Source organism: Pleuronectes platessa, chromosome 7 (genome assembly GCF_947347685.1).
Source record: "Pleuronectes platessa chromosome 7, fPlePla1.1, whole genome shotgun sequence".
NCBI classification, from domain to species: Eukaryota; Metazoa; Chordata; class Actinopteri; order Pleuronectiformes; family Pleuronectidae; genus Pleuronectes; species Pleuronectes platessa.
The window spans coordinates 13,581,635-13,602,880 of NC_070632.1; the positions used below are offsets into that span (position 1 = coordinate 13,581,635).

The 21,246-nt window shown below is 41.7% G+C and overlaps 3 protein-coding genes across 3 annotated transcripts in view; 1 reads left to right on the forward strand and 2 right to left on the reverse strand.

The window, feature by feature from the left end:
* Positions 1-1,488, forward strand: part of fkbp16 (FKBP prolyl isomerase 16) — a 28,108-nt gene extending 26,620 nt beyond the window's left edge. Inside the window, exon 8 of the mRNA XM_053426245.1 lies at positions 72-1,488. Coding sequence (XP_053282220.1) covers positions 72-158 — 87 coding nt within the window. The 3' untranslated portion in view covers positions 159-1,488. The remainder of the gene's footprint in view (positions 1-71) is intronic.
* Positions 385-12,256, reverse strand: zgc:162879 (ras and EF-hand domain-containing protein). Its single transcript, XM_053426244.1, has 17 exons — positions 11,686-12,256; positions 7,703-7,855; positions 6,606-6,696; positions 6,211-6,306; positions 5,144-5,221; positions 4,938-5,053; positions 4,789-4,857; positions 3,548-3,629; positions 3,362-3,432; positions 2,947-3,130; positions 2,766-2,867; positions 2,038-2,182; positions 1,875-1,956; positions 1,658-1,772; positions 1,453-1,566; positions 1,260-1,336; positions 385-1,167 (listed from the first exon to the last, which is right to left on the reverse strand). Exons 1-17 carry the CDS (start codon positions 11,994-11,996, stop codon positions 1,065-1,067), a joined length of 1,989 nt encoding a protein of 662 aa, XP_053282219.1. The 5' UTR covers positions 11,997-12,256; the 3' UTR covers positions 385-1,064.
* A 695-nt stretch (positions 12,257-12,951) lies between these two features.
* The window catches only part of sema4ba (sema domain, immunoglobulin domain (Ig), transmembrane domain (TM) and short cytoplasmic domain, (semaphorin) 4Ba), a 43,221-nt gene continuing 34,926 nt past the window's right edge, over positions 12,952-21,246 (reverse strand). The window contains exons 9-15 of the mRNA XM_053426882.1: positions 19,280-19,461; positions 18,440-18,590; positions 17,905-18,115; positions 17,697-17,812; positions 17,129-17,286; positions 16,932-17,023; positions 12,952-16,741 (exon numbers count right to left, since the gene is read on the reverse strand). Coding sequence (XP_053282857.1) covers positions 15,984-16,741; positions 16,932-17,023; positions 17,129-17,286; positions 17,697-17,812; positions 17,905-18,115; positions 18,440-18,590; positions 19,280-19,461 — 1,668 coding nt within the window. The 3' untranslated portion in view covers positions 12,952-15,983. The remainder of the gene's footprint in view (positions 16,742-16,931; positions 17,024-17,128; positions 17,287-17,696; positions 17,813-17,904; positions 18,116-18,439; positions 18,591-19,279; positions 19,462-21,246) is intronic.

A 21,246-nucleotide genomic window follows, 5' to 3' on the forward strand; every position in this document is an offset into this window, starting at 1 on the left:
ACAATCAGAAATGTACATTTCACTATTTGACATAATAGATTTTTTTCTTTTGGACTGTTTCTTTGTTTTAGGGACTTTCCTGGAAGTTTATCCTTGGAGCTCTGGTAATGGCCTTGGGGAGCTTAGTGACAGCAGTGATTCTAACTGCAAGACACTGAAAGCAGAGCACTTTGAAATTCTTCATCACCGTCATCATCATTATCTGAGGGAGTAGAGTTTAGTTACCAGTCCTCTTCTGTCAACTGTGAGGAGTTTCCTCTGATCACGAGAAGCAGCGTAAGAGCCCGAACGTGTGTGTATTTACGCGTCTTGTCACTGAAAATCTGATATATTTATGAAAAGGAGAATAGTTCAGTACTGATTGTATTCACAATAGCAGCAGAGTTTTATATATATATATTTTATTTTGAAATGGGATCGCATTCAATCAACCATCATAAAAATGGGTCCTGGAATTTGTTCTTGTATCACAGATACTCAAACAAAAAATAAAATCAGTGGAACTTTTGTGAAGTCTGTAACCAAACCACAAAAATTTATTTTAGTAAACAAATAACACTTTTAACAGCACAAATTTGTGAAAATATCCTTTAAATCAGTAACGTTGCACCGTTATATCACTTATGCTGATATAATTAAAATACAAACTGTGTAGAATAAAAACTGTTTAAACAAACGTGTTTGGTCTTTCCCTTCATCTTTCAAGACCCGTTCAACTCTGTGAAATAAGTTTGATCTCAAAGGTGAAAAAAGTGCATGAGATTCAAAGTCTTTGCAGATTGTTTCTCTTGGCTAAACCATTCAAATTATTTAGGTTGAATCTAAAGTGAGCCATTGAAATTCCTTATTTATAAGATTATAAAATCTGAGACATAAAGAAGTATGATTACCGTATGTGCGCTTATCTGTACATGTGAAGAAACCGTTCAGCCCGATTAGAGAATTTAAATTAATCAAAATAAATCTAAGACTTGAGTTTGAAATATATTTAAGGTTAAAACATTTTAGGTTCTGCATCGGAAAAATTAAAAACCTGCTCCGTGGTATATTCCAATATGAAACATCTACAGTCCACAGCAGTCGTTCAGAGTCTTCTTCGGGTTGGATTGACTCAGTTTGACCTGTGAACCCGACTCGCGTCTCAAGTTGACATTTTTCTTGACTTCTCTGTGAAAATAAAGAAACAAAGAGGCTAAGAGACATCAGGGTTTGTGAAGTTAAAAGACTCAACTCTGACTCCCTGTCTCCGGGCCTCCTACCTCGCGAGATGAAGCACCGCCTCCACGACATTGGTTCCCTCTTTGGCGCTGGTTTCGCAGAACAAGGCGCCGTATGCCTGCGAGCAAAGCATCAACATACCTGAGTGAAGTCGGTTTATTTATACACCTGGGAGGGCAGGGCGTCTGTGTAAACACTCTTTTTGTTGCATTGGACGGGACAAAAGTTTCTCACCTTGGCCAACTTCTCTCCATGTAAGCTGCTCACACATCTCCCCTCAGCGAGCTGCTCTCGGAGGTCCACCTTGTTTCCAATAACACACATGGGGATTTTCTCCTCTGTCAAATCCTGAAAAAAAAATAAAGAACTCCGTGAAGTATATTCCTGCTTGTCTGTGTCATTCATTCATCCGTGTGTCAGTCAGCACTTCCAGCCTTACCTGAATCTCATCCACCCACGCTCGGATGTTAAGGAAGCTGCTTTCTGAAGTCACATCATAGAGCAGCAGGACGCCGTGAGCTTTACGGAAATAAGATCTGGCAATGCTGCGGAACCTAACGTGAGAAGAAATACAAACTTATTTTTAGTCAAGTTATTTGTTGACTGGTTTTAATTCTCGCTGCTATGGAGGAATGTTACGAGAGTCGGTGCAGTACCTCTCCTGGCCAGCTGTGTCCCAGATCTGCAGACTGGTCTTCTCTCCGTCCACCAACATCCTCTTTATCTGGAAATCAACTCCTGCGATGCAAAATGCAGAGTTCAACGTCTGAAATCAAGAATGTGTCAGAGTTTTATGGAGTGTGTTTTCTGTGCACCCACCCAGCGTCGTCTGAATGTCACCTCTGAACTCGTTGAGCGTCAGTCTCAGCATGAAGCTGGACTTTCCTGCTCCGGCATCTCCGGCCAAAACCAGACGGTACATCGGAGTGGGCTCCTCAGTTTCTACTAAGCTGGCTTCTAACGGCTGAGGGAAAGAACAGAAGTGCCAAAAAGTACACAGATTTAAGCGGAAAGTCTTAAAATTCAAGTTTATTATTGTTTTAAAAACAGTTTGTATTAATTTAGCTGAATGTTATGTTATACTTAATCTAACAAATACAGTTTCCTTTTTCTGGAGCTAGGTCACATGATGACAACCATGAGATTCATTTGAAAGCCCCATACAAAGCTGGTGCATGGCCAATGAGGTAACACTGAAATAGTTCATCCCAAACCAGTTTAGATTCTGGAGACTGAGCTGCACTTCCATCACATGAAGAATATCTCACTGTAGGATGAACCTCTGACCAACAACTGTCTTTTCTCATCATTCTGGTTACAATGTACAGAACTACTTATCTGCAGCAGAGTATTGTTTTGGTAACATTAATGTTTTCTTGCAGTTTACTACTTATCTTTGTACCAGTTGACATTATTCACTGGACTTACCATGCATACATTTCAAATCAGGACAATGGGGTTGAGTTAAAACTATCGACTATTGAGGACAAATGACTAAATACTAAACGGGAAAGATCTTAGAAATTAAAATAGTTAAATCATTTTACCTTCGTGGAAAACGCGGAAAGGCGTCTTCGTAGTGAGGACGCGATAGAGCTCGCCCTGCTGGGAGTCACCGACACTGCAGCTTCAGATTTGATTTCTGAGATCTGTGACACATGAAGTCAACACTGATTATAAGCCCACCAGCGTATTGGCATTATGTGACCTGCTGATGTGCGTTCTGACCTCCACGTCAGACGGAACACACGAATAACTGCGATGCACCGTTTCCACCGAGCCCCGGCTCTCGTCGCTGTCGTAATCACTGCTCTCGGCCGTGTCCATCGGCAGCGAGACTCCGCTGTCCAGGTACTTATCAGCCCAGGAGGCCACATGAGAGTAAATGGCTTTACTGGGATCTGGCTGCGAACTGCAGCAACACACACACACACACACACACACACACACACACACACACACACACACACACACACACACACACACACACACACACACACACACACACACACACACACACACACACACACACACACACACACACACACACACACACACACACACACACTGGCTTCAGCGACAATTCAATTCACTGAGATCAATCTGCAGATTCAGAGAGGTGTGTAAAAACGAAAAGAAAAACCTGCTGTGCTTGAGTGTGCTCTGTCGGAGCGGCTTCATCTTTCGGGCTGGGATTTCGTTTTGGGGAGACAGCTGTAGAGCAGATTTAAAATGTCAGCGAGGAAACTTTCACACTGCCAACTACTGACATTTTTTTACTGTCGGCTTCCATCTGGTGTGGAGCTACGTGTGCACACGACACACTCACCCTCCGTTTAGCTGCGACCACTTCACTGGCCAACGAGGATCGAAGCCCATCGTTACTGTCGTACAGGTTTTTGTTCATTTCTCTGATGTGTTTGAGGCAATGCAAGAAAGAGTCAGTTACATGTACAAACATTTGCTTTCACACAGCAAGTGTGTGATAAACCAGTTGTTCAAGAGCTGAACTGTTAACAACCTGGGGGTGATTGTAGAGACCGGACAGCGCAGAGGAACATTTTCACTTAAAGTAATTCAGAAATCAGATTTATACCTTCCATGTTTTAATACACAAGTACTCAAAATAACCTGCACTGTCAACTTAATACTTTTTTCCTGGTCATAGGTTATATCATCGGTTTCCCAAATTATTCTATTCCAGATGTGTTTATTTTTATATTTGAATAATTACAACTGTAATAATATATTATACTTATTATAAATATATGAATTCATAAACACTGCCCTGTTTACAAATACATTATCATTGATTATAAACCATTTATCACAGGTGTTTATGAATAAATAAAATAAAACAAAAATAAATGTTGGTTGTAACTGGGACATTCTGTATGAAGAGACATGTTGTTGATGAAGTTTTCTAAATTTTGGAATGTTATTGTATTTTCTTCTCTGTCTGACCTGATACCACTAGAGGGCAGCTTAAACATGTGTTTCTGTTATTTTGATGAACCAAACTGTCAAAGCAGAAGTGTAGTAATTATTGATAACTACTAATTAGTTTCAAAAGGTTGACAGTTTAAAAACCACATTTGTAAAAAATACTTTTATATTTACAATTATACAGCAGTAATGTGGAATAGAGACCAATATGCAATTTTGTTTGCAATTTGTTGAAGTTGTGTTTCCCTACGTCCACATTTGAGGGACCCCTGGTTATAAGGCTGCCCACTTCACCTCTCCCCCTTTTATTGCTGCACTCCTTGGGAGAGATACGTGACATTTTGGTCTTTCAAATTTCCTCTCTGTTATTATGTTTGCAAGTTTGCGCCCTTATTTTAAGATATCGTTTAATATGCTGCTTAATTGTGTTGTTTAATTTGTCTAGAGGCTCCACAAATGTTCACAATCGACCGGAGGATTTTGTTCTTTAGCTCTTTTGTCTGAATAAACAGAGGTCGCTCCACAGACATTCGAGATCCTGCACTTTCCATCAAATAAACCACGATGCAGAAATTGTGAGACTGCATTTGTTACACTCGCAAAAGTTCTCAAAGTCAGACTTACTGGAGGATCTGAATCTGACTGGAGTACGACTGGTATTCCGTAACCATCATCTTCAAATCCTCTTTTTCTCTGTGAATAAATACACGTAGATTAGAGAAGATGCTGCGTCACATTTTGTGTTCATGCTTGATGCTAACACGGTGCCTCACCTATCGTACTGATTCTTCTGATCTGCGTACATGTTCTTCAGCTTGTCCAGCTCCGAGTGCAGCACCGATATGTTGGTCTGGGCTTGGAGCAGGGACGTCCGCAGCTGCTCGTTTTCCTGTGCGCAGATTTAAAGATTTACTGGAGCAGTCTTATAAAACATGCATCTGCTTCATTCAGCCGAACAATCACTTCCAACCTGACTGACCTGTGAGAGGTTACTGAGTTCCCTGTTCAGCTTCACCACTTCATCCTTTGTCTGGTTGAAGTCAGAGTCCTCCTGGCGCTTGACAAAAGACGTTTTGTTAAAACACTTTAGGTGCTGATGACTGGAGTCACAGATCCAACAGCGTTAAGACCAGAATTTCCAGACTGGCAGTTCTATACAGGCATGTCGATTAACACTACAGAGATGTTTGCTGATAGCAGTGTTTGAGAGTTCATAAAGAAATATTAGTAAGTACTGGCTTTTTTGAGAATCCCTTTAAGTTTGCTATTTAAAGAATTGTAAATTGCTAAATGAGTGAGGCATTTTACATTTTAATTGAAATAAATACAGACATTTGCCAGTGCTCTCTGATGACCCTGTTTCTAAATGACCTCAGAAATGCCTGTGACATCCCTGCAATCTCTGTTTAACTCAAATACTATCAGCAATAATCAAACAATAAATCAATCATATATAATCGTGTATAGACTGAATTGATTGAATCGTCTAATATCAGCTTTAACAATCTAAGTGCATGGTGTACTGTGCACGGGATAATTTTATTTAGCATTTGCCCAAAGTTTGGTCAGAGCCATCTGCGTGTGTAACTTCTTTGTAATTTACTCAAACGCTGTCTGTGGCAGTTGCACCATCAGCTCACTCGACACTACAGAAACAGGTATCAAACCTGAACCGCTCCACTAGTGCACCAACATCATTCATTTTAGAACTATCTATTCAGCCACATTCAGAGGTGACCACCAGAGACACATTTGTCCTCACACTGAACATCACTTCCAGTTATCTGTTGTACAGTGAATACAAATACGTCTCTGACAGTAAACATAACACTATACAGCCATATACATAAAACACAACCCCCAAAGCCATGTCCGAGACAAGTTTTCATGTTCATCTTTCTCTCAGTTGTTCACTTTCCTCTGCATCATCTCTGTTACCTTTGTCTTTCAGCTTTAGTGGCTGTTTTCTCTATTTCTCTATCAAGAACACATATTCCAGCTTTATACAATCTGTGTGTAAATACAAAGATGTGTGGTGTAACTTACCTTCAACAGACCGTCCACAGTTGCGTGCAGGTCTGCGACCTCATTCTTATACTTCCTCTGCATGGTAGCCATGACTCCTTCCATTTTCTTGCGCTCCTGCCGACATGAAACCAAAGAAGGTAAGAGGCCAGCTCAGGGCCGTGAAGAGCGGCTTTCATCTGACTGTACAGAGGCTCTTTGTGAGGAGACGTGTAACCTGCTGTGGAGCTGCTGCTCCCCAAATATGCAGGTAGCTCACAGGAGCCAACAGGATGTGGGGGCAATGCTTATTTTAGTTTCTCACTGCACTGTTTACTGATGCTGCAGCGTATAACACAGCCAATTCATATAGGTTGTTAGATTTAATGTGGTGATTTTAATAAACGAAAAGCCATAATACATCCTGCAGGTCTCACCTCCTCTCTCACCCGCTCCTCCGTTCTGACAAGCTGTAGCTGGATGTCCTCCTCCACTTCCTCCAGCTGACTGCTGTTCATCTCCTCAGCTCTGTTTGAAGAAGAAAGGTATATAATCAAAAAATAAAAATAAGTTTGTGCCGGCAGCCTCGCAACTCCTGAATCAGCAGGTGAAAGAAAAGAAGAATCCATTCACCTGCTGGTCCAGAGACAGTTGTACCTGACTGATTTGACTTTAGACATGCTGCAGCTGTGACTCTCTGCTCTCGTCAGACAGTACAAAACCAAAGAGGTGAGGGGGGGGGGACAGATTTTAAAAGGCAGATTCCAGAGAATCAAACCAAACCAAACTTGTATAAGGTGATCCCATTTATGTTTTTTTTTCACGTTTTCAAAGTTATGTTGATGTCAACTGACTTGGAAACTTAGGCAGAATAAATATCTAGTCTGTAAAGGGGTTACAGAACAGGCCGGGCAGCACATTCTTTTGTTTTCCTACTTCCTTGTACAAGGAATGTCCTCTTTCTCGTGCCGTGTAGTCACTGAAGCACAGACGGAGCCCACACGGGGAGACACAATGTCTTCCCGTGTGAAGGACTGAAATTCAGCACATCATTTAAGGAGGTATGTCTCACTTCACAGATTTAAAAGGAAATGATTAATTCCTTTTCTCAATACAGCGTGTGAGATTTAATGACCAGATTGTTGAGACAGAAAAGCTACTGCAGAAAAAAAGTCATGACAATAAAATAAATAAACAATTTAAAAATAAATGATAATCAAGTTCAGTGATTTAATGACAATATGATGAAAAATATTTTATTTTAAATTTCTACTGTATCTAAAAGAGGTGGAAACCAAAACAGAGCAAAAAGAGGGTGAAAAGTTGTTTGTACTGTAACGATCATCATCAATTCGAATATTTTTGCAAAGACGAAACCTCACTTTTCTGAATTTTTAACAATGGAAATTCACTTTTAAATGATATGAATTCTTTATTGAAACATATGTTATGCAACGTATTGTTCATTCATTTCAGTTCAGATGTTGTGAAATAGATAAAACACTTGAGGAGAACAAGTCTTTCTTTTTCTTACCGCTTCAAACTGGTCTCCAGGAGTTCACACTCCTGTCTGTTGTCCAGACTTTGGTTGATCAGAGCTTGGACGGTTTTTTCGTACTCCAGAAGCAGGGCCGTGTTTGCACAGGAATGAATGGCCTGGTAAAGATCAGCCAGCTGCTCCCTGAGACTACACGAGAAGAGCAAATAGTTACTTCCAGTGATAGAGGTCAATGCCATTTTCTCAGAATCAAACTCCACCCAAAATCTGAGTTTCTGCTCAAATCAAATACTAACTCCCCTACTATAAATCTGTGCGCCCGGTCAGTATGATTGAAATACTTTTCTCCATAACCGATAATGAGCAATGTGAAAGTAGCTTAAGCCTTTTAAAGGTCAAAGGTCACACGTTGTAGAAAGTGAGAATTCACTTTTTTCTATAGAGCAGGTCTTGTTGGTGTAATGATACTGTGAAGATATCATAACATTCAACCCATAGAGAAATAAACGCCTTAAACAACTGGTCACTTCTTAAAACAAGAGGACAGGACTCCAACTACTTTGTGATGTCACAACTATACAGTCACCGCCCTTAGCTATGCCCCAAACTCTGCCTCCCTGGACCCATTGCCCAAAGGTTTGTTCGATGTCAGGGAGCCAAATATATAACTACTCAGTTACTTTAACGAAACACCAGAGCATTTCACTCTAGCTCTGGTAAATCGGATAAACAGTGGTGCAGCCAAGGAGTCCTCTTCTTCAGACGTAATACAACAACAGAAAAAAACACAACATGCCTCCATGCTGCTCGTGTGGCGTCCTCCAAGTGTCCGCAAGCCCCGACATTCAAATTCGTCTCCAAACGGCCTCAGTTACCCAAAGTTTTAAGTCTAAAAGTCCACTACCGGAAGTACCGATGCAAACACACTAGCCCTTAGGCGAGAGGGTGCACAGTTTTCCAGTGTGTCCATGAGAACATGAAAGCACCTCCGAGTAGGGTATCAGAGAATATTTAGGCTAAAAACATGGTGTAAAGCAGTGGTTTTCAATAGGTGAGGCGCGCCTCCCCTGGGGGGCGCCAAAGAGCCAAAGGGGAGGCGCGACACGAGACACTCGCAAAAACAAAATACACATCTGTATGCAGCTCTAGTGATATCGATAATTGTGCGTGCGTGTATTAGTTTTAAAATGCATCGTTTCCCTGTCCCAAGTCAACAGGAGTCAGCATTAAGGGAGGAGACAGGACCCAGCAAAAAACGTAGGAAAAATGATCTTGAATGCGTTTCTGGTTGTCTGTGGAGAGCGAGTTCCCCCAGATCTCCAATAGGGCTATGGAAGTCTTAATCCCCTTTACCTCCACGTACTTGTGTGTGTGTGGGTTTTCCACACTGACCGTGATTAAAAACAAATACAGATCAAGGCTGCAGGTGGAGGACGACTTGTGTATATTTCTCTCTGCACTGCAGCCCCGCATCGAACACCTCTGTGCATCAAAAGCGAGGCCTCATTGTTCCCACTGATATGGACGATTCAATTGAAAGTCAATGTTGTGTTGTCTTGAATCCATGAATTGGGTGGGCCATAGGGTTGATGCCGCTCGTAGCGCAAATGATGTGAATTTGACGCATTTTGTTTGTTGTTTAAATTTGAGGTTGTACGTGGCTGAAATCGTTAACAAATTTCATGAAAATATGTGAATCTGTTCGATCTGATAATATGCCGTTGTCGTTCATTGATCAGAGAGTTGTCCATTGTGCAGATTCTTTTCGAGACGATGTGCATCTCCTTCAAATGTGCGCTTAAAGCCCGGTCACACAGCACCGATTTCAGCCGTCGGATGTCGTTGGTTGTAGCTTTGGCGCCGATTACACATGTTAAGCATGTTTTGTTGACTTGTGGATAGGCCTAATTTTAAAAGTAGCCTCAATTAGGCCTGCATGAAGTTGGAAATGATTTGCTGTTGCAAAGAATCGTTTATGAATGCACTTTTAAAAAAGTTGTGGAAATAAAATGTCTTCAACATTACATTTGATTAGTTATTGAAAAACATCATTGCCTGGAACACACAAAAGATGGCATTTACTGAAGAGGCGTGTGTGGGTTAGGTCAGGCGGACGGGATTCATTTTTTTTGAGGGGAGGCTCGGCTGTCCTTACCTACTCTAAGGGGAGGCTCACATTCACCCAATTTGAAAACCCCTGGTGTAAAGGATGCCGTTTAGAATCGAATATGAATGTCGGGGCTTCCAGATACTTTGATGACGTCATAGGATCAGTATGGAGGCATGTTCTTTTTTTCTAACTTGTTTAATCTACGTTACTTCAATTGTATTGCATTTGGCTGCAACACTGTTTACCCCTGAGACTCCAGAAGTGTTTGTGGACTCAAACACCCCCCCCCCATCGGCATTGTGCTGAGTAAATAATGAGTACATTTTCAGTTCAGTTCGATGAACTATCCCTTTAAGTCCTTTAGGCAAACAGATCACTTTTGTTTATCACTTTGATACTAACTCCTCAACTCTCTCATCATTTCTGCACCACTCAACATGGGTACTATTGAGAATATGCAAAAATTGGTTTTCATGACAATAAGAAATATAATAAAAAGAGAGTTGTAGAGGTCATTGGTGTCCCTGAACTCGGTAGGATGGAAATGCACTGTGGACTTTTTACTTTTCCGGTGAGTTACTGTGGACTCAAGGAAGTGCAGCATCGACTGTGTTTCGGGTGAACGGTTGTCAAGAGATTTATAAATAAGAAACATTGAATGACTGTCAGTGACGACTTAGGGCTGGAGCGCTGCATCCACAGTGCGTCATAAAGATGGCTGCACCTAGACAGGCAAACAAACAGCAGCTGAAAACTTGTAAAAAGATCAACAGCCATCAGCCAAGATCCACAAACTGGAGATGGCAGCAGCTGTGTACCAATGCGACAACTAAAGGAAAAGAAACAGCACTTCTTGTTAACTTTCCCCCCCACCCAAGTGTGACACGTTATTATTATGAATTAACAGGCGGAACAAGTCGTCTGACGGGCCTGCGTCATTCATCTCTGTCTCCTTTAACAGTGAAAAAATAGCTTTAACATGAAAGAAACACTGATGGACACATATACCAGTGGTTTGTTGTACAGCATATTATCCAAGTTTCAGCCAAATGATTAACCCACATTCCAACACTTTATGTTCCAAAATGAAGCTACGGGCTGTATAAAACAACAGTGCAGCAATAAATGCTCTCTTCATCAGGATTATTTTACTAGGGTCTGTTTAACGTGATTTATTGTTTTATGGTTATGTTAGCTTTTAATTTGTGGCCCTACTGGGTTACACAGAGAGGCGCTCCTAATATTGTATCAGTCTTAATTCATACTGGATGGGAAAAAAAGTATGGGACCAAAATGACCATTCAAATAAATCAACTCTTTTGAACACATTCTACAGAAAATGAACATAATGATCTTTATGTAGAGAAGGATTTATTGCAGTTACCGTGCACTACACACTATATGTTTTATGTAGATGTGTGTACCTTAGAGAATTGGTGAGGGTGTCACTGCAATGTTTTTGAACGTATGATTTAGTATCTGATATATACAATTTATTATCAGGAGGAATACATGCATGTTTGAATTACATATATTGTATCATATTGTATCATAACATGTCAGATTGTATCATATTGTATTGTATCATATTTTATTGTATTATATTGTATCTTATGTTATTGTATCGATTTTTATAGTCATGTTGTATTATAACATTTTGAATCATTTTGTATTGTTAAATACGATATTGTATCATTTAATTAAGTGTTGTATTATTTTGTATTGTATTGTATCGTACCGTATCATATTGTATTGCATTGCATTGCGATGCATCGGATTGTATTGTGTATATTAGTTGACAGTAATTAGATGAGTGAATTACAGCTCCTGAGATGAGTCAGGATTTGAACCGGAACTTGAGATCAGTGTGCTGCCTGAACACGGACCGGACAGCAGGATGTGATCGCACCTTTCAGACAGGAGGTTCTCCGAGTCCATCCGACCCACGAACTCTTCCCACGAACCTCCCGGGCTGAGGCTCGACCCGGCGCCGCCGCAGGCCCCGTCCAGCGCCTCGGACACCTCCTGGAACCTGGAGGAGAACTTGCTGTAGTCGATGTATCCGTCCTCGTCCGCGTCGAACCGGTCGAACAGAGACTTGATCTCGGCTTCGGGCACGTTGAGCTCCCGGCAAACCACCGCGAAGTCCCCGAGCTCGATCTTCCCGGTGTTGTTCACGTCGCAGGTGGAAAACAGCCTCCGGAGACTGGGTCTGTCCATGTCCACCGGTTCGAAACACGCGAAAGCTCAGAAGAGTTCAAACCGAACGTATCTCCTCCTGTGGACCGCCGCAGGTCCTCTGGCCGAACACAATTGTGAGTTTAAGATCCGCCCATTGGTCCAGGTGTCGGTGTGGGCGGGTTTCATCGATGGACCCAGCGAGGCAGCTCCAGTCGCTATAGCTCGATGTATGTCATGGTGCTGATAAACGCATGGAGCCGCAGTAGAAACAGCTGAGGTGCTCCCCTCTGTTTGTCTTGTAGGTGTGAGCTTTTATCAGACACGCCTCTTTGTTCCTCTGGGCTTTGACATTTAGTCTGACTCCACCCGGGGGAGATTAAAACTGTCAAATAATAACAGAGAAAAGTTATTAAAACTCTTCAAATCTCTGTGGACCAGCAGAGTTTATATTCACAAATCATTAATACTGATAAATGAACACAACAGGACCTCAGCACCTTGCCCCCAGCCCAGGTAAATCACTAACAAACCCACAGTTCTACACACTGAACTCCACCAGAACACTTTTTATAGGCATTCCACCTGCTGTTGTTTTTACTGTAAATGCTGTTATCTTACAACATCTGCAGATTTTTAACTGCTAATACACTCATCCTGTGGGTGAACGCTGTTTTCAATGAAGTATTTTACACTGCACAATCTATTTCAGCACCAGTCTGGCTTTCGATACTCATATACTTTCTATCCTGTGCCATTTGACTGATACTATGTTGTGTACTTAGATGCCACATGAGTAACTGTGGTACTTACATGTATCAGAATCAGAATGTGTTTATTGCCAAGTATGTTTACACCTACGTGGAATTTGCTCTGGTAGTTGGTGCATACATTGAACACATGGGATTAGCGAGAATCAACACAAAACTTGGACTAAACAAGCAAAAGGTATGTTTATGAGAAACGCTTCCGTAAATAAAATCATGAGCCGCTCAAATAAAAAAATTATCATTTGATCTTTATTTGAAAAATTAAAATAAAGTGCTTTTTATATACAGTACAAAAAGAAAACAAAAGAAAAACAGTAGTGATGTATCGTACAAAATAAAATACAATTCACAATACATTTTTTTACATTGGCAGCTGAATTTACAAAACTGTTTTACATAAAAACTTCTTTTTTTCACGTGTACTTTAAATTTTTTTATACAATACATGTCGACCAGAGTTGCCGCGGCGCTGCTGCCCCGGACAGAAGGCCTGACTGTAGTGGTTCAGTAAGAGAGAGCGAGACCAGGATACTTTCACTGTGGCTTGTGTTCGGTACCTGCACATATTTTACATTGCAACTTTACCATATAGTTCTGATGACAGCTGCTTCACCCAAAGCTGCCGTTGGTTTGTGTTTTTCAATAACAGTCAGAGCATCAATCTTTCATCCTGCACGATTGCTTATAGACAAACGCAACATAATAGTATCTATGATTCAGTATTTCAAATCAGCCAGTGGTTATTTATTTGCTACAATTTAAGAATGAATTTTAGTCCCTGACTAAGGTCGAAGCCACCATTTAGAAAAAATAAATAAACACCTCATACTGTACAATACTGTACAATGTGGACAGTATCAAATCACACATATTCATGTTTCTGAGCATGGCCCGTCCTCTCACACCTACAGCTCTACTACCTGCTTAGATTATTACACCAAGAGACACGTCTCTTGATTATGGTTTCAGAAGGCATTATCCGTTTTCCCCAAAGGCAGATTTGTTATCAAACCCATAATAACCTGCATTGTACTAAGGCTTTTTCAACATCATGTGCAAATCCTATGCATTCTGAGTCGAGCTGGATGCTGTGTTTTTAGTGAAATTTAAATTGCTGTTACAATCCGAGAGGCAAACTCAAGTCAGACTTTTAAAATTGTTTGACGAAAAATGCTGTCAGAACCGGCCCATAATTGTGGTGGGTTACGTGGTTTGGGAAATCGTTGTTTGTGAATATGGAGATGGAATATTAAAATACACAATCCTTATGGTTGTTACTCAATGTGAATGAAGGTTATTGCTTTTATGGTTGCCTTTAAAACCATTGAAGCAAGCAGAGGCAGAGGGCTTTTCCCTCCGTTCATCAACACTCAGTTAATATGTATATCAAAGTTGAGGCTATACAGATGTGTGTTATCTAACTCAGATTATGTATATGTGTAGTATTTAAATATTCAATAATATCTTGGAGAATAGTGACAGATATTCAAGACACCGACTGTGATGAATAAATATCTCTCTGTAAATGAAACATTTTGGCTTCATAAAGTCATAATAATTATTTATAATCATCAACAGTCACAGATTTACTTTCCTGTACCGGAGCCTTGTCTCGTATCTTTTTTTCGTGTGATGACAGCCTTTCTAAGTTTCATTATCATTATCACCAGAAAAGGCTAAAAGCTCTTGCATACTTACAGTCGGTGTAATGAGTGTGAGTGCGTGTCGGGGTGTGTGTTCGCAGTGCCACAGATTCAACAGTCGTTAACAGTGCCAACACCTTTTGTGCTTACTCAGTCTGGAGGTTAGTTTTTTTTTCGGTGTTTACCCCACTTCACATTATTTGCTTTGCATAGACGGCCTATCTCATGAAGAACATGATAATACCTGGAATGAGCGTTGTGTTTTCCCTTTATCATGTTTGGTAAAAAGAAAACCCTGTTTGGCAGTCGGTTTTCCACTGAGGGATATTTGTAATCCACTAGTCATACCAATACTTTAAAAAGTACATTTGTTTCATTTCGGATTTGTTGATGGTATTTGATGATTGGGATGATGAGGGATTCTACATTTCCACTGACGTGATTCTTTCACTTTAAAACTATAGGTCTCATTTTGATCAACCTTCTTGAATCCTCAGGACAACTCTTCTTTTTTGCTGTTGTTATATTTCAGCCAAAACAATGAATACACGTAGACTTTATATAAAGATGGACGACATGACTGCTTCCCAAAAGTGAAGCCACATCCTCTTGATCTTCCCCCTGGTTGCTGATTACAGTATAGGTCGTAAACCATCTTCCTCTTTTTTGAAGTGCTAATATTTCCAGTGGGTTTGGTTTAGTTGGTCGAGTACCCCCTGGTGGCTGGCTACAGTATAGGTTGATAAATGGGCCTAATCCATGGTGATTAAAAAGCCACCGAAAAGTCAAAATACAGCTAAAAAATGTTTTTCTTCTCAAAGATGGTTGATGTCATTTTAGGTAGTTCTCATCACACTGATGTTTGCTCAAGTGCTCAATGTTTTCCGGTAAGTTTGGTCCTAATAAATTCAAGTGCATGTATCGGCAGGGATATATGCTCGATAATGTGGCATGATCACTGCTGCACAGATACCTCACAACGGGAGGAAGTGCAGACACGTCGTCCAGCTTTATGTACAGTCTATGATGAACACACACAGGCTAATGGAGACTTTTTCACAGGACACCTATGTTTCTTTCTTGCCTGTCGCTGACTGTGTTTAACTTGCTACCGTACAGAACATAGTGCATAGCCTCAGCAGGGGGTCGGCTCTAACCAGATGACAGAATGAAAATCGAAAAAAACAGAAAACACTGTATCAGGTGTTAGCGGGAGAACGTCTGAACATCACGCCGCCTTTCGAAGCATCATCTCTAGATTACATGGACGGACTGGAGGGGCAATGCTAAGAAGTTCAGTCTCTGAATCGTGGTTGTGACGCTCCAGCTCCGCTCGGTACAATCCCGTGAGCCGTATGTGAAAGCATCAAAAGTCTGAAGGCAAACTGGAACTTCTTCAGTGCGCTTATGAATGCACCTGAAAATGCAATGAAATGTACATGGGCCACAGGGACAGAACAAAAAGAAAAAAAGACAAAGTGCAAAATCTGTGTAATGAAATGTGTTCTCCATGAAGAGTCTGTTTCCCCTCTTGTAGGGTTTTGTCTTTCTCAGCAAGTGCACTCTCTCCTTTCAGTTTAAAATGAGTCTCTCCACATGAAGGCGAAGCTGAAGCCTCACACTATAGAGTCTTTAATCTCAGAGCCAAGTCGGACCCGAGGTCGAGGGCATGCGGGAGAAATCTCTACGTGGCTCTCTTTCAAGTTCAGGAGCCTCTTCTCCGACTCGGAGAAGCCCTTGCTGTTGTCGGGCGATGAGCTCTCGTGCGGCGGAGTGCTGCAAATGTAGTTGTCGTTAAGGGTCTGGTAGCCCTTGTGGTCTGACACCGACGCCGCGACCGTGTTGCCGTTGAGCGGCAAGTTCTCGGCCGATTTAACAACTATCATGGGCTTCTTCTGCTGCTCCTCCTTGAGCATGGACTTCATGTGGCTGCGGTTCCTGTAGACCACAAACAATAAGAAGACGACCAGGGAGAGCACCAGGAGGGCACACACCACGATCAGCTCATTCCAGTAGGTCTTGGTGTTCATCTGCGGCAAGAGGGCCTTCCCCGGCAGGATGACGAACTCCTCCTGGGAGATCTGCGGCGTGTGCAATCGGCCGTTCAGGGTGGTGCTCTCCTGCTTGGCCTCGCCCCTCACACAGTAGTTCGCCAGCAGCTGCCTGAAGCTTTCCTCCACGGACCAGCACTCGTAGGTTTCCTGCCTGTCAGCTTGAGCTACCACCACCAGCCCTCCGTCTGGGCTGGGGTAATGGAAGTGACCTGCACTCTCGCTGAACTCCCACCTGCGCTCAGCCAGATTCGAGCGCGGTTTGCAAGGCAGTACTTTGAATGTGTTGGCTGGGATAATGATCACCTGGCACGAAGGCGTTCCTGTGGAGAGGCAGAGGAGAGACACAGACCTGTGAGATAGGGGATGAAATAAGAGGCGCTGCCCGTTCTGCAGCTGAATTCAAGACAATGATAGTTTGACATGATGAAATTGAAGTACATAGAATGGAAACACCCTGTGCACAATGCTGCACTCTATCTCATATCTGACAGAGAACAGGAGTCCACTTACGCGTGGGTGGAGGTTTTACAGAACGTGGGCTTGCCACCGCCTTGTTGCAAATAGCTGACGTGTCGGCCTCATCCACGTCCTGCTGCCAGACACTGAAACACACACATTTAATCAGAACGTGCAGGCAAATGCAGCCTCTTATCACATAGCATACAAATGTGTCCCTCAAAGCTTCGTGTGCAGATTATTGTACATACCTTCGTGCTGACGCCTGCCTGACATCCAGACACAGCCTCCCGTTCCAGGCACAGTAAGGATCCCTGGAGAGGATGCACTCTCCGCAGCTCTGGTAATTAGTGCAGTTGGCGACCGGGACCTCCACCAGCTCAGAGAAGGAGGAAACGTAAAGCTGACCCTGTGGAAGAGAGACGGGGACAGGAAATACAGTTACTGGATAACTGTTTTCATTCAGCATCTTCCTTGCCTGACCACGACCTAAATACAATACGCTGAGCTTTTTTTTATAGATCGTTCTAAAATTAATTTCTCTGCCCCGAAGGGCACATCTAAACAAAGACACAACAGCATTCACAAAAGTGTCACAATCCCAGCTGTTAAATCCCCAAAGTGTTTGTAAATCCCCCGAGAGAGAGAGAGGCATGTAATTAGCTCACTGAACACGAGCTCTGCTTGAAGCTGCAACACTTCATGGCTCATGGAATCTCTAAACTGCCCGTGGATGCGTTTACAGAGCTCGTTATTAGCTCACAGTGTGGGAAGGCTGCGTAAATCAGCCCGGGCGTGTTTTCTCTCTCAGCGCTCTACCTTGTCAGTATCCAGCTCAATGTGCTGCACCGGCTGGGAACCACGGAAGAGCACCATCTCCTCGATGATGTGCATCTTGTTGTTGACGTTAATGGCTTTATGGAGCCTTCCATCATCTGGAAAAAGACACGGAACGCCTTGAAATGAGACTGAGGGTTTTTGCGAACGCTACGGGAAACACAGGACGAGGGTGCGTGGAGTCTTGTACCTGTGCCAATGAAGAGCACGTCATAGGCCTTGTGCGCCACCAGGACTCGTTGGACAGCGATCTGCGTGTAGCGGACGTTGCGTTTGAGCAGGAGAGGCTGGCTGCGGATCACGCTGTCCATCAGGAAGTGGTCTTTGACGAAGTTCAGCACCTTGTCCGGCATGTGCAGCGAGGAGGAGATGCCCTGCTCTCTGGCAGCGTTGGTGATACACTGCAGGGGGAAAACACAACACGTCATATTTTCACATTTGACTGGATATTGACACCAAAGGCAGCTGTATTTTGGCTTCACCTTTTTTAAAAATAATGTGTGATAACCCTGACAGGAAATTAAAGCAACAAAAGTTTGATTAATATCAGGAGGGACGAGAGGAGGGGATCGACGCCAGGTCGACAGAAATCCGCTCAACCTTTGATAATCAAAATTGAGGATGTGACTGATGAGCATGAAGGCACCTATTTAACACCTCTACATGTATCTTGACATGTGTGTGCCTACAGGTTCTCCAGCAGAGGGCAGCAAGCAGACACTCACCGCTCCAGGCCGAGGGTCTGGCACCGGGTGGTTGTACGTGTACCACTGCTGGGTCTCTCTGTTGACCTCTCGGTATCGTCCGTTAAACGCTTTTTCCACCTGGTCCATGGTGAAGGAGCAGACTGCAGAGCTTCCTGAGGCCCCTTTGTACCTGAGGAGAGAGACGAGAGGCTGACTCACTGAGCAGGTCACATGTGTAACCTTGAAGGAAGCTGTTTGTAACCCTGTAGACAAATATTTTATATTAGAAGCCTCAGACCATATTTATATTGACATCTGACTTATCTGGTACAAAAACAGCGATTGTGTTTGACTGATCCAGGAGTGCAGTTGAAATAAAAAGACACAAAATCTCATACAAAGTGTCATCTCTTCTCTCAAACTAAAGTTAAATTGTCACAATTAAATAAAATCGAAAAATTATCACAAATCATATATTAAATAAATTGTATAAATGATCACAACTTATTTATCAAAGAAATTATTGTAATGATCATTTATAATTTAATATTATATAAATAAACCATCAGAATTTGTTTATTGATTTAACTGATGAGTTCCAATAAATGTTATCTCCCTAGATGATGGTCCAAATGCTTACAAAATAACCAATATGTAATTGTGTTGGTGGTGGAACAACTGAATCATCCTTAAAATGTATTAAATATTTGCTATTGCACAGTTTAAACTCTTTTTTTTTTCTTTTAGTAACCACGGCGCTGTCTGCACTCAGTTTTATTTTCAAACATTTAGGAGAAATACCTCAGACAGTTTGTGTTCCTTCTCAAGTCTGTACATCTGACGCTATGGCTACATTTGTTTAAGAGCACTGGTCCTCACCACTGAGACGTGAAGACTCCATAAAACACAGTGTTCTTCCAGTCATCTGGGCTCGGCGTCAACACAAACATGTCCTGGATTATGTTGAAGGGGAATCCATCATCGGGCAGAGAACAGAGGAGCTGAGCCTTGAGGAAAGTCGTCCACTTCTTCTGCAGAACTCTCTCCCCTCCAGTGTCACCCTGCAACACAAACAATATTCTGTTGGTTGGAAGCCTTTCAACGTGTCGCCAGCAGAGAGAGCAAGAACACTTAGATGTGATCACAGTGACCGACCTCTGCTGTTAGAGAAAACTGAAATCAGACAGACAGCATCCTCAGTGTGTTTTAAATCTCTTCTTAAAAGGTTTTCTATTCATCCCAAAGCATTTCAAATATATGAAATATATGTTGTGTCTTCATTTTGTGTGTAACTTAAATTAATTTCCCTCTATTTTATGAGCTGGTTATCATCTCTCAGAATTTACTTTTACCAAATCACTTTAAAGTATTGTTAGTTATTACATGTGTTTATTTCATACTTCTCTCATGCGAATACTTTTAAATTGTGTCGTATTATTTAATCTGCTATCTTTAATTTTTGAAGTTATTGAAGTATTTTCTTGTCTTCCATGTTTTGTTTTCTTGCTATTCTTTGGTGATGTTACAGGGTTTTATTAGGTGCATCATGTGGTACATTGCCATGAGATACATCGCATACCACAACATACAGTACATACAGTATGTTGTATTATATTAGGGAAAGAATTGGGTCATTTAAATTGCCTTCTTCATGAGGCTGAAACTGCTTGAATTGATTAAATAAAAAACTCTTCTGATCAATCATCAATCCACACTGAGGCAGCACATGTCATGAGAACATTATACAGCATCTCAAGTGACTTAGAAAAAAACATAACTCAGGGCGTTGATAAATGATTTTAGAAGTTAAAAAAGGGGACACACTACTCCCTGATGATTCTCCCTCTCTGACACTACTGCTGCGATTCAACCCCTTTTGACATGAGCCGTCAAAGTGATGTGAGCGGACACAGGACTTCCTATACATGAAGACTAATTTGTCCAGAAACCATCTTCAAACCTCAGCGTGGACGTGATTTACAATACGTCATGGTTGAGTGTGAGACAATCTTCAGGGACTAAATGGAGACGATCCGATACCTCAGTTCATGGGTTCATTACTTAATGATCTCAAACGAAAATATCTAACAAGAAGAAAGTTGGCTGTTGGAAGAAATCAGCAGTTTTAAAGCTGTGCAGAGCAGACGACCAGAGAGGAAAAACTAAATGATACATAAAACCCATTAAGATGAAACTTCAAATGAGTCAACTCTGGTTTTACATTAATCAGAGGAGATGACACGTGAGCAATACTGAGCTTCTGAAGCTCAAACGTATTGTGGATATAAACTACATACAGTTTATACCCATTCTCATCGCTGAACCTTGATTTATAGTTTAAAGCCACTATGTGTTTAAACTGACCACCAAATATTTGAAGCCAATCGTCCCATTCAATTATCCCTTATTGATCAAAAGGCTGTTAGAAAAAAATCCTATGAAAATGACTGCCAGTAATGGCTTCTTTTCTGGGAAGTCGAACAGTCCTGTAAATGAGCACATGCTTTATTTTTATTTTTTTTCAAGCTTAACGTTGTTTATCCGTCCATAGCGAAGCTCAATGAAGGGGAACCTGTGTACTAAACACTGGAATAAACAAAGAGCGGAACTGTAGCCAACGCAATAAGTCAAACAGATGATTATGAGACACAGGGAGAGGAATTCAATAGACATCATATATCTTCAAAGAATTGATCTCGTTTTAAAGCTTTTTTCTGTTTTACATTTTCTGTTGGATCTCGTTTTGTTTGGGAAGCCAACTCCGAAAAAATGACACGTTATTACTCAATCCCATATGGGCAATTAGGAGAAGGATGCTTATATTCAGGACACATTTGAACCATATG